The sequence below is a fragment of the Leptidea sinapis genome, chromosome 39, assembly GCF_905404315.1.
Source record: "Leptidea sinapis chromosome 39, ilLepSina1.1, whole genome shotgun sequence".
NCBI lineage: Eukaryota > Metazoa > Arthropoda > Insecta > Lepidoptera > Pieridae > Leptidea > Leptidea sinapis.
Genome location: NC_066303.1, coordinates 973,492 through 989,978, shown reverse-complemented (window position 1 = coordinate 989,978; position 16,487 = coordinate 973,492). Strand labels below are relative to the sequence as shown.

Sequence of the window (16,487 nt, the reverse complement as noted above, 5' to 3'; positions counted from 1 at the left end):
GCCCTCAATGTCTAGAAACGCACAGAGTGCAATCTGTTTGTCTTGTAACGCCTTCTCGACTCTATCCACAAGTTGTAGAAGGGCCGTTTCTGTAGACCTGCCTCTACAGTAGGCGTGTTGAGAACTATTAATGGGCTTTAGGCTTAGAGCATCCTCTCTTATGTGTCAGTCCAAGACTTTCTCAATAACTTTCAGGAGAAAGGAGGTAAGGCTTATGGGTCTGAAGGAGCTTGGCAGAGAGTAGTCCTTTCTGCCTGCCTTAGGTATAAATAGTACTTTAGCCTTAGTCCATTGTTCTGGAAGATAGCCCCAGGCAAAGCTTACCCGGTATATCTTGACTAGTAGCGGTACTAGGATATCCAAGCCTTTTTGAAGAAGCGCTGGAAAAATGTTGTCTAGACCGCTTGACTTGTAGGGTTTCAGAGTCTTGATGGCGCACCTTATATCCCGGGGTCTGATTATCTTTGCCGCTCTACGCCAGTCCTCGTCAAGAAGCCGTTGTGTAGGCGTTGCTACAGATGGTTGATGGGTAGCCCCCGGAAAGTGGTGGGCCATCAGTACTCTTACGTTTTCTACCTCGTCGCCTGTAAAAGATCCATCTGGTCTCTTAAGCAGGCCGATTTGGCTAGGTTTGTCCTTGGCGAGCAGTTTGTGTACTCGGGCTCCTTGGGGAGTTTTAGATAAATCCTCGCAGTACCTCTTCCAAGATGCTCGTTTGGCCTTCCTAACTTCTCTGTTGTATTCTGTTAGGGCTTCTTTGTAAGGTTCCCATTCTTGGGTCTTTTTAGCCCTGTTAAACAGCCTTCTCGATTTCTTCCTTAGTTTGTTCAAGTTTGAATTCCACCAAGGCACTTTCCTGTTTGAGTGTTGTAAGGAGAGAGGGCAGCTAGCCTCGTAGGCGTCAGTGATGCCATCCGTGGTTACTTTCACTGCCAACTCTAGCTCATCCAGGGTTCTGATGCGCTTAGGGATATGCTCCAAATTACTCCTGAGTTTCTCTTTGTAGACAGTCCAGTTTGTTTTCTTTGGATCCCTAAACGTATATGTTTGTTTTTCGAGGCAAGCCAAGATGTCAAATGCTATGTGTCGGTGATCCGATAGCGAAATTTCATCACTGACTCGCCAGTTTTGTATTCGCCTGGCAATGTTGTCGGTAGCGAAAGTAATATCTAGAACTTCCTGCCTGTTCGAGGTAACGAAGGTTGGCTTATTACCTCTGTTTAGTACCTGTAGGCCGTTAGTGTCTAAGAAATTAAGAAGTTGCTCACCTCTGTGATTGACGTCGCTGCTTCCCCAAGTTGTGTGGTGCGCATTGACGTCGGCCCCGACAATCAGTTCGGCGTTGTTGCGTCGTGCATACTCGACCACTCTCGCCAATTCTGTTGTCGGGTCTCTTTCTTCATATGGAAGGTACGCCGAGCAAACGATCACCTTGGTGCCTTCCCAACCTTTGAAACAGATGTACGCCGCAACAAGGTCGTCGGTGCAGACCTCTGTAACAGGTAAGAAATTTGTGTTCTTGTTGAAGACTATGCAAGCTCTGGGTTTTGATCCGCTGGTATTGTAGATTAACTTACCAGCGGTGTACAGTCCCAGTATTTTGCCGGTGTTAACCCACGGCTCTTGTAGTAGGGCAAAGAGGATCTCACTACTCGCAAGGCATTTCTCCATTACTGCAGTAGCAGCTTTGGCGTGGTGGAGGTTTGCCTGGAGTATCCTCGCCCTATTACTGCGGTGCGTCATTGGATCCCACCGGAGGTGGAAGGCTTAGGTTGGTCTGTCTTCTGGTATGGGTGTTTCCGCCCGCGGCCAGAATTAGCCCGACTCTGATCCTTCCCTCCCCTGAGGGGACCTGAGACGTTCCTCGACATCGGCCCTTTGCCCCGGGACGTAGTTGTGGGGGCAGCCGGCCGTTGCGGGGTCCTTGAGATCCCGGATGTTCCCGGTCGCACAGGCCCGCTGGTCTGGGTGGGTTGCTGTCCACTCGCTGCTGCGGAACCCTCAGAGACGCCCTTGATCTTAAAATTAATCTTTCTAAAACCAAGGGCAGCTCTGCACTCGGACTCTTTCAGAGTCTCCGCGGAGGGATCGTCCAAGGAAAAAGTGACCACTTGGCCTCCCTTGTCCTCCCTCGCGTCGAGCACCTTCCAGTGTTCGGTGTTCAGTCCCGCATTTTGCGCTCGGATCAGCTTCAGTGCCTCTTCAACTGTGTCAGCCTCAGTGTTCGGCAGAAAAGTCGTGGCTATGGAGGGTTTGGGCAGTTGTTCCTCCGACATGTGTGAGAGCTCTGCCTCCAGCCACGGCTTCAGATCCTTGACTTTGTCCACAAGCCACTCTCAGCTGAAATCATTTTCACAAGTCACCAGTATCCAGCCAGGCTTGTGGGCGCAGCCCAAAAATGTCGGCCCGGTACCTTGTTCAGCCCCGGTTATCAAAGCAAGAAGTGCGCGGCGCACTTTCCGCATTTCGTCCTCGCTCATAGTATGGGTATGTCGAATGCCCACACGTGAGGACCCGGTTACCTCCTTGAAGCTAGGTCTCCCCGAGGTTGACTGAGTGTCATCTAGCCTGGGGACCTTCTTCGGCTGAGTTTTCGGAGAAATCTCCTCTGACCTGCCACGTTTTTCAGCTTTCGCTTCAGGTGGTGGAGGGTTGTGACCTGCTTTCTGTAGGTCATTCCAAGGTATTTTGGCTAACGCCTTGGCTTCCTCTACAGGCATATCCGTTTGGAGAAGCTTTCTAAATCTTTTCCGGGCTGCACCGGACAGCTTCTTTGGCTTCGTCTTAATATTTCTCACTTTCGAATCTGTTTCCGTAGGCGTTGTGGTTTCCTTAACGGTTGCCAGCTCGCCTGGGATTAGCCTCTCGACCTGAGGTAAGATTTCGGTTCCCTTGGGGGCGTCTAGCCGCTCACCCTCGGGTTCCGAGATAGATAGGTTTGCACCTATGTTGGACAAAATCGAATTTAATATATTTTCCTCCACTTTGTTCCCACGAGAAGCTAGTGAAATAAAGGTCACGAACCAGCAGAGCCCCGCTTACTGGCCGAAGGGCATAAAATAACACTCCGAGGTGCCCAGGTATCGGAGGTACACCGTTAAAGTCTGAGCTCTCCCCTAGACACGCAGCCCTCGTCACGGTACGTCTCACAACTTGGCTTGGATTCCCTCCTCCTTTATCCGGGTTTGGGACCGGCACCATACCAACCCTTTGATATAGGGCAGGATATGGAGGCAGAGTTGAGCCTAAAGCTATTGCATAGCATTTTTACTTATTTATTTTATTTTTGCAGTATTTTTTCCTTTGTTTTTTTTTTCTTTGATATTAATTCAAGTTACACTTGGTTGGTGACCGAAAACAAAACAATATTTTTTCTTTTATTAAATAAATGAGAAGTTAATATTGTTCAAAATATTTTTATTATCTTACAATACATGTAGGTTATTCAGGAATATTTATCAGTGAAACTTTAGGTTTATGGTAACTGAAATAAGAAACATTAGTTTCAGACTTGATATCTTTTAAATATCTGGAAAATACCGCGTCAATGGTGGTCCCATATTTTGTTGTGGATTCTTGTGGATCATTATTCATTTTCAAATTCAATATTTTCGAAAGAAAAGTTGTCAACTGCTCTGATTTTTTATCAGCAAAGTTGATGTTGAAATCGCCAGCCAAAATAAAATTTATTACCATTTGTACCAAGTATTTTCGACCCTTCTTCAGTGTACTCCAGTTGCTCGGATTATTTTTTGGATACACTAAGTGATCCAATAAAGTGAAAAGAAACTGATAAATTTATTTATCGTAGTTTTAAATTTTAACACAAGATGGCACGGACCACAACAGCTGTCGACTTACACATTTTCATATTATGAATATTTCAAAAACAATGAAAATAAAAAAGTAATAATATTGAGGTGATTTTTGATAAAATTAATTTTAAAAAAAGCAAACGAGAAGTGAGTAAAATTTTACTTGCAAGATTGGATTACAGACAAACAACGGAACAGGTGAAACTAAATAAAAATGCTTGTCATAATAATAAAAATTAAAAAAAGTGATAAACAAAATCAAGACGTACCCCAGGCTCGCACCTGGGACCTTCTGCACTAAAAGCATACGTGATAACCGCTGTTCCGTGGCAACTGTAACGACCATGGCGAAATATTTATATCTAGTGGGGGGTGTTAGGTAAGTTTCGACGGAATTTCTGGATTCGGTCCCCACGCTCAAGGCCCGCGATAGAAGCTATGCAATAGCTTAAATATAAAGGTTTATTTCATAAAATAATAAAGTAATAACATATTTTATGTTAAAGTGTAAGCGAATTTGAACCACAAATACATTATCGGTTGCTAGATAAAAAAAATATGTTTTAGGACTGATGTCTACTAAAATTGCCTACTATGAATTTCTACCACACATAAGATAATATTATCTACCCAATAATGGCAACATTGACACAAAATGTCCGACGGCGCTATTCAAAACGAAGTATCAGATTCGCCATGCGCCAAAAAAATTAAAATAGACGGCATAAGTGAAAATGGTGTGCAAAATAAAGTAGTAGATCTGAAGGACTTTATTCCAAATAAAATTTTAAATAATAACACGAACAGGAAGACGGTTAGTGTTCTTGGTAATTTTAAAGACAAAAACTGTGTTGGCATTGTGATTTTGGAAAAAAATGCTTTCAAAGAAGAAGAATTAAATAGCGACGGGTATTTTTGTGAAGACACCAAACTTAATACATTCTTTCAAAACGATATTTACGGGAATTTTGAGTGTTTTCCAAAGACTTCATTAACTGGTAAGGATCATATGTTACAAAGGATACTTTCAAATTTCAAGGCTTATTTTCTTTAGTAGGAAACATACGGTGATTCAGATTATAGTAACTTGCTAATAGCTTTTTAATTGAATAATTTCTTTACATTTGTTTTCGTTTCGTACTTTCTTTTTGTAAGATAATTTCATTTGTTATCTTTAAATTTTTCCTTGTCGACAAACAAGGAAATAGAAGAGGACAATTAATTTTCGTTAGTGATTAGCTGTGCAATCTATGTTACAGAACTAGTTAAATACTTACCAGAAATGTCCTAAACATAAGAATTGTACTTTACCTATCTATTGAGTAAGTAATATATTCATAAGAATCATCAATTATATCTCACCATTAGGTACATAATGTACCTTTATCCTTCAATTATAAAGTCTTTGGTTAAAACACAACCCTGTAGCACAAATTATGAGGTAAAAAATATTGTAATTGATACAGCTATAGTCCATGATTATAATGATACCACTCATATTACAAGATAATGCACCGTTCCAGAAAAAAAAACATAACCTAACTTCAAATTACGACATTTTTAAGGGTTGGGATATTTATATGGGAAGGAAAGAAAGGGAAACACCTAGAATTCGTTTCTGGCATTCTCCGGGTGCTGCTGCATCCCTCTATACTTGGCTTGTGTGTTTTTTTAACTGTTCTAATGTATAACCTATAACCTAATGCATAGTTTTCAAGAAATTAATGAAGCAAAATATATATATATATATATACCTCTAAACTGGTAAAACATGTTAATAAATCACAGGAACATTCACACAACTACGATGGAAATGAAATGGAACTCAGGGTCTTTTTAGTCTAAAAATTATAATTGTTGAAGCCATCTGGTCAACCCTAGACTATATTTTATGTTTCATTTTACTGTTTTTCATTAATAATTGACAGTTATTAGCAAGTTTTTAGCCTCCTGGCACCATGACAGTGCTCATCAGTCATCTACAGTTTTATTTACGTGATTTACCCGTTTTATGATATCATTTGTTTCATTATTTTCTTGAAAATGGTGCATTACCTTGTAATAACAGTGGTATCATTATAATTGTGGAATAAAGCTCTTTCAACTACAATATTTTTTTACCTCCTAATTGTGCTATGGGATACTAAGTCCAACCCAAGTCTTTTAGTGACCAGTCTGTGTATTAATATAGTATAGTAAGTCAAAGTCAAAAAAATCTATATTCACTGTAAAACTTTATAAGTCACTAGCTGACCCAGCAAACATTGTATTGCCAATATTAAAATCGGGATACAAAAGTAACTGTTGATTGTAGATGGGTGAAAATTTGAAGTTGTATGTATTTTTTAATGCTGACTCATAATCAAACAAATTTAAAAAAAAAATGTAAAAAAATTAAAAAAAAAATCGACCACCCTTAACATTTAGGGGGATGAAAAATAGATGTCTGATTCTCAGACCTACCCAATATTCACTCAAAATTTCATGAGAATCGGTCAAGCCGTTTCGGAGGAGTTCAATGTTTAACACCATGACATGAGAATTTTATATATTAGATTTAGTGCAAGTCAGGATGAAGTACAAAAGTTACAATAGCATTCAAATGAGTATAACAATATTCATTTGTTTAAGGAACACTTAAAGTGTGTTCACCCTTGGGTTCTTCTAAGGAAGCGCTGAATACTGGGTCCGTCATGTCCGGTGAGCTGTTTAATGTGTCGGCCAAACAAATAGCTAATATAATTGCCAAAATGTCATGTGGCAAATCGCCAGGTCATGATGGGCTCAGTATAGAGCATTTGAAGAACGCAGAAGTCCATTTACCCAATGTACTTGCCACATTCTTTAATCTCTGTCTTAATCATTAGTACCTACCTGCTGCACTCATGAGGACTATTGTTGTACCAATAGTTAAAAACAAAACGGGTGACTTATCAGATAAGCGCAACTATAGGCCTATTTCTCTGGCGACTGTTGTAGCAAAGGTGTTGGATGGTGTGCTTGACTCAGAACTGCAAAAACATGTGCAAATTCATGCGGCGCAATTCGGTTTTGTACCCGGACTTTCTACTGAAACTGCCATTCTGAGTCTCAAGCACACTGTCCAATACTATTCTGATAGGCAGACGCCTGTTTATGTCTGCTTCCTTGATTTATCAAAAGCATTTGATCTTGTTTCGTATGATATTTTATGGAAAAAACTCGATAAGGCTGGCGTGCATACACAGGTGCAGCATCTCTTTCAGTACTGGTACCCTAACCAGACCAATAATGTTAGATGGGCTGGCAGCCTCTCGGATGCGTACAGGCTGGAGTGCAGGGTGAGGCATGGGGGGGTTGAGCTCACCCATGCTCTTCAATCTGTATGTCAACGAGCTCATAGTTGGGCTCAGCGTGTCGGCTGCTCGGTTGATAGTGTTTATATAAACAACATTAGCTACACGGATGACATGGTGCTGCTGGGTCCAAGTGTAGGCTCTATAAGAAGGCTGTTAGCTATCTGTGAAAGGTATGCGATGCAACATGCAAGCAACTATTTGGTCTTCAGAGTCCCTGGTAAGAATATATGTAATATTCCGCCAATGAAGCCGAATGGTGTTGAGCTTAAGAAAGTTCAACATTTTAAGTACCTTGGACACTACGTCACCGAAGACCTCGAAGACCAAATTGATATTGAGAGGGAACACAGGGCACTGGCGGTGAGGAGTAATATGCTGGCTCGCAGGTTTGCTCGATGTAGCAGTGAGGTAAAGATAATGCTTTTCAAAGTATAATGTCAAACCTTCTATACGAGCAGCCTGTGAGTCAGATATACTCAAAGAACGCTTAGTGCCTTTCGCGTTCAGTACAACAATGGTTTCAGGTTGATGTTGGGGCTGCCCCGCTTTTGCAGTGCTTCGGCAATGTTCGCGGATGCGAGGGTGGACGGCTTCCGTGCCATCCAACGCAAAAGAACCGCGTCATTGCTGAGGAGGTTGCGGGGTAGCTATAACATCATTCTGCAAACCATTGCTAGTCATTATGATGCGCCAATTATAACGGCATTTATGCGGCTTCATAATTATACTAATATAATTTAGGACATTTTACTAACAATTATTATGGATTTCTTTTTTTTTTTTCCGTATTTTAATTAATAATATTATTAAGTATTTTCTTATTAATTGTGATTATGACATATCTTAAATTTTAAACTGTAATTTTATCTGTAATTAACTTAATATCAAATTAAACTCAACAGTATTATGTAATTTAATTTAAATTAAGATTGTTTGTATATCTATGGGTAATGCCTGAAAATAAAATGATTTATTATTATTATTAACAAAATTTCGAACATTCTAATTATCTTTATCATTCAAATAATCTTTCACATTATAATAGGCCTTACATGTTAATTTATTTTTTACAATACATTTAAATTTTTAAATAGGTAATATTTTAATATCATTTGGGAGTTTATTATAAAATATAACACAATCCACTTTAAAAGATTTAGCAATTTTACATAGCCTAGTAGATGGAATTGAGTATTGACACTATGAACATCACTATTCTTTTTAAATTGGCTAATATGTTTATGAGCATATAGGAGGTTCTCGTATATGTACTGGCAGTGTACTGTCATAATATTAATTTCACTAAACTTTTCTCTCAATAATCCCTTGAACACATTTTATAGACAGCTTGAATTGCTCTTTTCTGCAGCACAAATATGTTGTCAATATCTGCAGCCCTACCCCACAATATAATTCCGTAAGACATGACACTATGAAAGAAGCTGAAATATACAAGTCTAGCCGTTTCAACATCTGTCAGCTGCCTAATTTTTTTTATCACAAATACTGCAGAGCTAAGTCGATTACATAAGTTTTTTACTTACAACATAGACCTAGCATATACAAGTGTATAGATATCTTAGGATATATCAGACTGTTAGCAGTCTGATAATCTGTTTGTGTTGTAAGGCTAGCCTTCACTAGAGAAAGAGAAAAGAAATTTAATTTCTCTAACATTATCTGTTGTTGTATGTATGTGGACAAGGTCTATTAAAACAGCCTCATGCCATTGTTTTCTTTGGCTACTTTTGTATACATCTTTTATAATACTAATTATAATACCAGACTGGTCATTGATGCTGATGGGCTTGAAACAGTTTAATAATTCCTAAAATGTAATTATTGTTCATTTATCTCAAATTTGGATTAAATTAATATTTGTTACTTAAATGATTATTTTAGTAATACTCATATATTACTAAAATTATCAACTAATGTGTCCCAAATTATATAATATAGTAAGAAACATAATGGTTAATGATATGGAACTAACGGTATATAATATGATATATGAGATATAATAGGATACCACAGTCTGAATGCTTCAATACTTACAAAGACTGCATGTCCCGATTAAGAGAACCAGACTTTTTGTTTTCCCAATTTTAAATTAACTTTATTCATTTATTTAACACTTGTATCATCACTTAATGCAGGGTTCTATACCCGAAGGGTACCAACAGAGCTTTTACTAAGACTCAACAGTCCATCTTCTATCTGACAGCCAACTGTATCTCATAAACTGCATTAGTTAGATTAAATTTGAATGAGAATGTTGTGTTTGTGTGTGTGTGTGTGTGTGTGGGATTTATTAGTCATTATTTAAGACAAGGAAAATCATTCTGCATTAAGTTATATGCACCATTTATTTTTATAATTGCACATGAAAGAAGTTTGTTTTATTAATTAGTTAAATAATCAAAATTAACAAATGGCAAAATGAGGTGAATGAATACCTTCTCTCCATTTGTTGATAAGAGGCCACTTCACTGGGCATCATTTACCAGACCAGCTTCTGTAAATTGTGTTTTGCTATAGATGCTACTGCCTGTTAATGTGAGATGTTTTAAGAAAAAGTCAATCTCCTCAGCAATTGAATATTGTTTCTTGATTCCCAAGATCAATACTACTATTATTTTTTGCCACTTCATTGAAACAGTTCCAAAAAGTCTCATAAGCTTCACAAATAAAGTTGTATCTAGTTTCGTCTTCTTTAATTAGCTCAGCAGGTGTTGAAGAAATTGCTGATCGCCCTGTGTAGCAATAAAGGGAATATTCATTATCAGGCCCAATCCCTATCTGTATCATCTCTAGACTTTATTCACCATAATTATGCTTGCAAAAGCTAGAGTCAGTGAAAAGAACATACAATTAACTGTCTGTCGTGATGTGAATGATAACTTTATTTCAGGTGTGAAAACAACAGTGATTTGTCCAGCGACAGATAAGCATATTGCAAAGTATAGTCAACAAGAAGTACATATTGTCCCAGAGAGTCCACATTGCTATGAGAAGTTGACAATTCCGCATCTTGAGAAAGACCAATTTAATTTACAGGTATATTATTTTCCTAATCCCTTTGTAGAATCAAGAAAAAACATTTGCATGCAAGTGTCTATATTTCAAACATTTTGTTGACATGGATGGAACACTCCTGTGATTCCTTTGGTGTTGTAAGACAATGTGGGTGGCGGTGATCAATTAACATCAGGTGTCCCGTACACTCATTTGTCCATTGAAAAAAATCCTGAGTAGCAAAACATGTGTCGAATTAATTTTTTTTTTGAAAAGGAGTACAAACAAGCGTAAGTGTCATCTGGTGTTATGTGATTACCGCCACCCACATTATCTTGCTACACCAGAGGAATCACAGGAGCGTTGCTGACCTTTAAGGAAGGTGTACGCGCTTTTTTGAAGGTCATGTACTAATGCTCTATTTATGACGCCCAGCTTCTTCGAAGCCAATTTGGCTTAGCACTTCAAATGACCGCGGAATTGGCAATCGCTCTTCATTTCGAGAGCCAGTATTCCGATACATTAGCCGAGGCATTAAGAGAAGTGTTGTCGTGTGTCGGTTTAATTTTTGTCGTAAACGCGCAAACTTGAGTCTTCTGGGTTAAATTGGATAAGGTTCTATTTACCCCATTCCGCGACCTTCTCAAGGACTCGATAGAAGACACAAGTATCTCCCGACACTGGACGATGATTTCCTAGAATCGTCGTAGATAGGATAAATAGGGATCTTTGTAGAAGGACCGAGAATAGAACCCTGCGGAACACTTATTCCTACAAGTTTTCCCGAAGACCTTACTTCGACTATCTGAACTCTTTCGCTTAAATATGATTTTAACAGATTTAGGGCTGTATTTATTACTTCATAATGCTTTAAGTTTGGACAAATCACAATGCATTTGTAGCTGCTGAAGCAAAAGTTTTTAAATTTAATAATTTTACTAAAAACAGGCAGCACTGAAATAGGCCCTTTAATTAGGAGGACCAAAAAAACTGCCTGATTTAAACAAAGTTATAACGTTGCTGTATTTCATGAGATATATTCAAGTATGTTTTTTACAATATTAGTCAAATAACCCCATTGGTTCTTTGTATTTTTTAAGTTAATTGATTTGAAGGTTTTTAGTATATTTGTTACCTTTCAAATTCAAATTAAAATATTTTTATTCAAAATAGGATGTGACATCACTTATTGAAAGTCAAAAACTACCACCCATTCCAAAATGAATACCTCAGACCTGAGAAGAATGGGCGCAACAAACTCAGCGGGCTTTTTTTTTCATCGAATAAATATGTTTACGAAGTAATATTGTACAATTAAACTTATTATTTAATAGCCTGAGGGCGGTCACTCCAAATTTAATGTTAGGTATACCCTTCTGGTATACGGTATCGGCTGCTGACCGACCATGGCGTGATTGAAGACAAATTGGCGGAATTTACATTCAAGATAACACAAAGAAAAATGGATAATAATGGAATTCCGCAAAATAAAAACTAATTCAATAGTATGTGTATGTAAACCCATTATAACCTAAAAATGTATTTTCATTCCTAGTGGGTGTACAATATTCTTGAAGGCAAGAGCGAGCAAGACAGAGTTGTTTACAACAATAAGTGCGAAAAGGAAGGGTTTGTTCTGGTGCCAGATCTAAAATGGGACGGTCTTAACAAGGAGTCGCTGTATCTGTTGGCTATTGTGAGGCAGAGAAATATTAAGTCTTTGAGGGATTTGGACGAGATACATTTGCCATTGCTGAAGAGAGTTCGTGACGAAGGAAAGGTAAAGAAACTTTTTTAGGATGCCATGCAATATTATTCAATCAGTCAGATTATTTTCATGTCAGCATTTTACGTTTTAATAGTATAATAATAATAATAAGTAAAAATAAGCCGCCTCCAGATTTTAGCAGCAAATCGCCCGTGCGCGATCGAAGCACTTTGTCAAAATCGGCGAGCAGCTTTCCAGTTCCCGACTGGAACACGCAAGTTCTGGTCGTTGTCGAAAGCTGTGACTCGAAACTTCAACCAGCTGTCCCTCCCTGCCTTTGCGCACATGAGGAATGTGGAACACTCTGGCCCATACGGCAAAAGAGAAGCCGATCTTCTGTGCGCTCTTTTTGCCTCAAACTCGACTCTTGACGACAACGGAAGAACACCGACGACCATCCCATCGGAGCTCTATGCCTGAAGTACTGTTCAGCGAGCTCTGTTTTCGTTGGACGTCAGGAAGTCGAGTGGCCCGGATGAAATTTAACAGCGTTACATAATATTGCCTACTGGCCAATCACTGACCGTGGCTTAAGTCCTGACCGACGACCTCACACCTGTCACTTGCTCGCATATGAAATTGATTACAATCAATTCTAACTATTAGGTATTTTCTTCTTTCTTTCGTTGTCCCTTTAACATGTGCAACTCCAATAATGACATATGTAAAGTTAATCTTATAAATAAGATTGGAAAACGATATAATATATAAATAAGATTCTAAATTAATCTATTTTTAAAACCAAACAGCAGTCTTTCTACCATCTAAATATATATAAATCCAGTGTCGGATTTTAATGGGGATTACTTAATGGAGTGCATTTTAGTCCAACTTGTTTTTATTTCGATTTGGGACCCATAATTATTTTTATTTCCAACATTTGTTTTGTTTCGAAATGTTTGACGTCAACGATTCTGCTGTGAAACAATTTCGTTATAATAACAGGGAGCATATTTTATGAAATAATTCTTGATGTTATGAAATATTATTGTCAAAATCATAAAAAAATAACAGTATTTCATTTATTATGTACAAAACAATGTCTATTGGGTCCGCTAGTTTTCAATATTTTTCTTATATTTCAGAAAGCTATTCTTGAGAAGTACAACGTCCCAGGCAGCCAATTGCGCATTTATCTCCATTACCAACCATCATTCTACCACCTGCACATACATTTCACATATCTGCGCCACGAGGCACCAGGAATTTATGCCGAGAAATCCCATTTACTCGACACTGTCATTGATAATATTGAAATTATGAGCGACTACTACAAGAAGGCAACTATACCTTTTACCATCCGCGAGATGGACTCGTTATTTAACATTTATGAGACCAACGGTTATGTAAAGAGGATCAAGGAAATTAAGTAAATTAGATTGTAAGTGAAAATGCTTGTGAAAAATGTAATTGTTGAGCTTCGTTCTCGCTTGAGAAGTTGTAATGTGTATATTACAACTAATATTGATTTTAAGAAGAATTGTAATTTAAAAATTAGTATACAAGCCAATTGTATTGTGCTGAATTATTATAATGATTGTGACAAGCGAAGGGATAGTCTGTCATCAATTGAAAGCCTTTCTGATTATTCCGATGATGATTCAAATGTAACTTGCAGTATACCAATAAATGAGTTCTGCTATGTAATACCAAATTCGATGTCATGTCTCAAAATTGACAACAACACAGTTTCTTTTAGGATATTGACCGAACCTAAAAATGGAGGGGGATTCTATTCTGAATTTTTGACGACTAAATCACTTGAAAATACTGTTAAAATTAACAAGCTGAATGTTAATTTACAATCAAATGAATATGTGAAAGTTATATGCAGTAATTGTTCAAACATTGTTTCTAACGGTTTGGTGAAGTTTGATAGGATTTTAGAATTGCCAACTACCAATATTGATATGTCCGAATGGTTTTGTCATGGTCATGGACATGGCAGTACCACTCCAAATGAAGTAACACCAAACAAACAAGATTTTCTGTACAGACTTACATTTTTTGTTGTCAATCATAATATATTATCTGATAAAACAAACAAATTTAATGCTAAACGTGTCATCTATCATTGTAATAGATGTCTTGCTTGGCTCGGCTTGAAAAATAAAGATACAGTCAAATTGTACAATTCTGATGTAAAGCTAATCCAAAATAATGTTGAGAAGCGGGCTTTTGGTCATAAGAATACAACTGGTGATTTGATTATAGATGATTTTATTTACACCATAGAATGTATGATGAACGAATTTAATCTTGGCATGCAATACACACTTATGTATAAAATAGTTCTAGAATGTTCCATATCTGTGACCAATAAACAGTATTTACTCATTTGGATAATGGACAGGGAGTTGCAAGTGCTCCGGAACAAGGATGAAATAATTTTAACAGACAAGATTAAACTCCAATCAACCTTCTTAACTAAAGTGTTGTATAAAATAGAAAATGCTTTGAATGATGAAGTTGAAACATGGCTTTCTGATCCAAGTGTAATTTCTACAGATATATCTAAAAGCATGTTCTGTAGAGGTGTTGATCATTTAAAGAAAATGTCATTGAAAGTACCAGAGATGTTCCGTTACACTAATGGCTACTCTATTAGTTATTTAAAGGTGTAATATATTCAAATTGCTATTTAAAATAGTAATTAATTATTTATTAGTCATTTGAAATTGTAATAACTACAAGCTTCTCATATCAAAAGTAAGCATGTAAGTTATAAGACAGAAATATGTAGATTTAAAGAAAAATAAATAATTACTATGATAATTTTATCTCTTCACATAAGTGTGTATGGAAAAAATAACCGTTTTAATTTAAAGATAAATAAGTAAATTAAACATTTAAAGGTAATAAATTATTAATTAGTTATTTGAAATTGAAGAGTTTGTCAGTTATTACAAATGGTGTTTTATCATTCATTTAATTAAATTGTAATATCTATAACAGCAATATATTATAAGCGTTTATTTATACATAAGACATTTGCAAGTGTAACAAATAATGACTATCTCCTCCAATTACTGTAATAAAGTCGCCCAAAAGCTCTTTGTTATTCTAATAAATTGTTCGCAATGTTTTGATTTTCTAATAAAATCTGTGTCAACATTTATTTGAAAGTAATAAATTCTCATTCTCTATTTTTGTTTTTTTTTTATAGTCATCTCAACTCATCTTCAACTCGTTCTTGGCAATTGGTTTACTTTTAGATTAGCGACCATTACTCCTGAATACAGCACAGTGGTTTAATTGACCGGTTTTAAAAAAAAGGACACATCACATTAAGACACACAAATACACTGACAATACATAACCAAGGAAAAGAACAAAACTGGGGGAAGCAATCAATTAAATTCGGCCGAGTATCGTTTATTTACCCCTTAGAATTGAGGATTTCTGTTACTTTGTGATGGATCCCATAATTAGAAAATAATCAAAGTCTCGTCAAACTACCCTTGAAGTAGTATCCTTTCCAATAAAAAAAAATACAAAATCGATTGCGTGATATAAAATACATGTGAATAGAAATAACACAATATACTGGGTGGCCGAGAAATTGACGTCCAGAGCTAAAATTTGAATTTGGCTCATTTTATTGGCCAATGTTCTGGGAAGATTTTAAAAATAGTTAGAAGCCACAGGCTCCCCATTTTATTTTATCTTTGTTACCTTGAACATTTTCATGAATTTAGCTGGAGCAGTTATCTTGAACTTACGACTCAATTCTAAACTACGAGTAGTTCCGCATTGTCTTAACTATTCATAGTTTCTTAAGTATGTGGTTATTGCAACTGTAGTTAATAATTATCAACAATAAAATTAACTAAAAGTGTTCAAAGAAATTAGAAAAAAGTCCTAAACCACAATTAGGCGAAAAAAGCGGATAAAAGGAAAAAAAAAATATTATCTCCTGAACTACGCAAAATAGTAGAACATACATACGGGTGATTCGGATAGGTAGGTACTCATCACAATGAGGCTTTCAAATATTAGTTTTGGACGTCAACTTCTCGGCCACCCAGTATTTCCAGTTCATTATTAGAGTTCTAACTGTAGTATATTTTAATATTTAATAATGATAAGTGATTTAATGAAATTATGTAATGGTACTATCATATATAAATATTAACATTACATGCTTTTCATTAATTCATTAAACACACATACACACTCATTCTTAGGAGTTAAACTTTTATTTTATTTTTAGTCTCACTTTTGTATTTAGACAATTTTATTTTATTTTATCTGTTTTTGGTAATTTGATTTGACTATGTAGGTAATTATTATGTCTAGTACCGAGAAGTTCATACTAGTTTAGCTGTCTTTGCTCCCTGTATTGTATGTAAATAATTAATAATATAATTTAGAAACATTTTTAACTTGTAATACTATTATTAATTATTGTAATGTTTGGGAAAAATAAAGTTATTATTCTAACATTTTAATTTAATATTTATTTATTTTTATTCTCATGTATTCATAATTAAATTACCTGTATAAAGTGAACGTACTCTTTAGTTTCAGCATGCGAAATCAGTTGGATGA

The 16,487-nt window shown here is 36.6% G+C and overlaps 2 protein-coding genes across 2 annotated transcripts; both read left to right on the top strand.

Annotated features, from left to right (window-relative positions):
- Positions 1–4,460: 4,460 nt before the first annotated feature.
- LOC126976086 (m7GpppX diphosphatase) lies at positions 4,461–13,309 on the top strand. The gene is made up of 4 exons (XM_050824272.1): positions 4,461–4,813; positions 10,065–10,210; positions 11,724–11,948; positions 13,022–13,309. The coding sequence occupies exons 1-4, from the start codon at positions 4,471–4,473 to the stop codon at positions 13,307–13,309; spliced, it is 1,002 nt and encodes a 333-aa protein (XP_050680229.1). The 5' UTR covers positions 4,461–4,470.
- An 18-nt stretch (positions 13,310–13,327) lies between these two features.
- Positions 13,328–15,082, top strand: LOC126976083 (uncharacterized). Its single transcript, XM_050824269.1, has one exon. The coding sequence runs from the start codon at positions 13,328–13,330 to the stop codon at positions 14,558–14,560; it is 1,233 nt and encodes a 410-aa protein (XP_050680226.1). The 3' UTR covers positions 14,561–15,082.
- Positions 15,083–16,487: the final 1,405 nt, after the last annotated feature.

Excerpts from the sequence above, each read along its gene's own strand:
- LOC126976086 (XM_050824272.1), top strand. The coding sequence starts at position 4,471 with ATGTCCGACGGCGCTATTCAAAACGAAGTATCAGATTCGCCATGCGCC. Across the intron at positions 4,814-10,064 it reads TCCAAAGACTTCATTAACTG|GTGTGAAAACAACAGTGATT; the intron begins GTAAGGATCATA and ends ACTTTATTTCAG. Across the intron at positions 10,211-11,723 it reads AAGACCAATTTAATTTACAG|TGGGTGTACAATATTCTTGA; the intron begins GTATATTATTTT and ends TTTCATTCCTAG.
- LOC126976083 (XM_050824269.1), top strand. The coding sequence starts at position 13,328 with ATGCTTGTGAAAAATGTAATTGTTGAGCTTCGTTCTCGCTTGAGAAGT.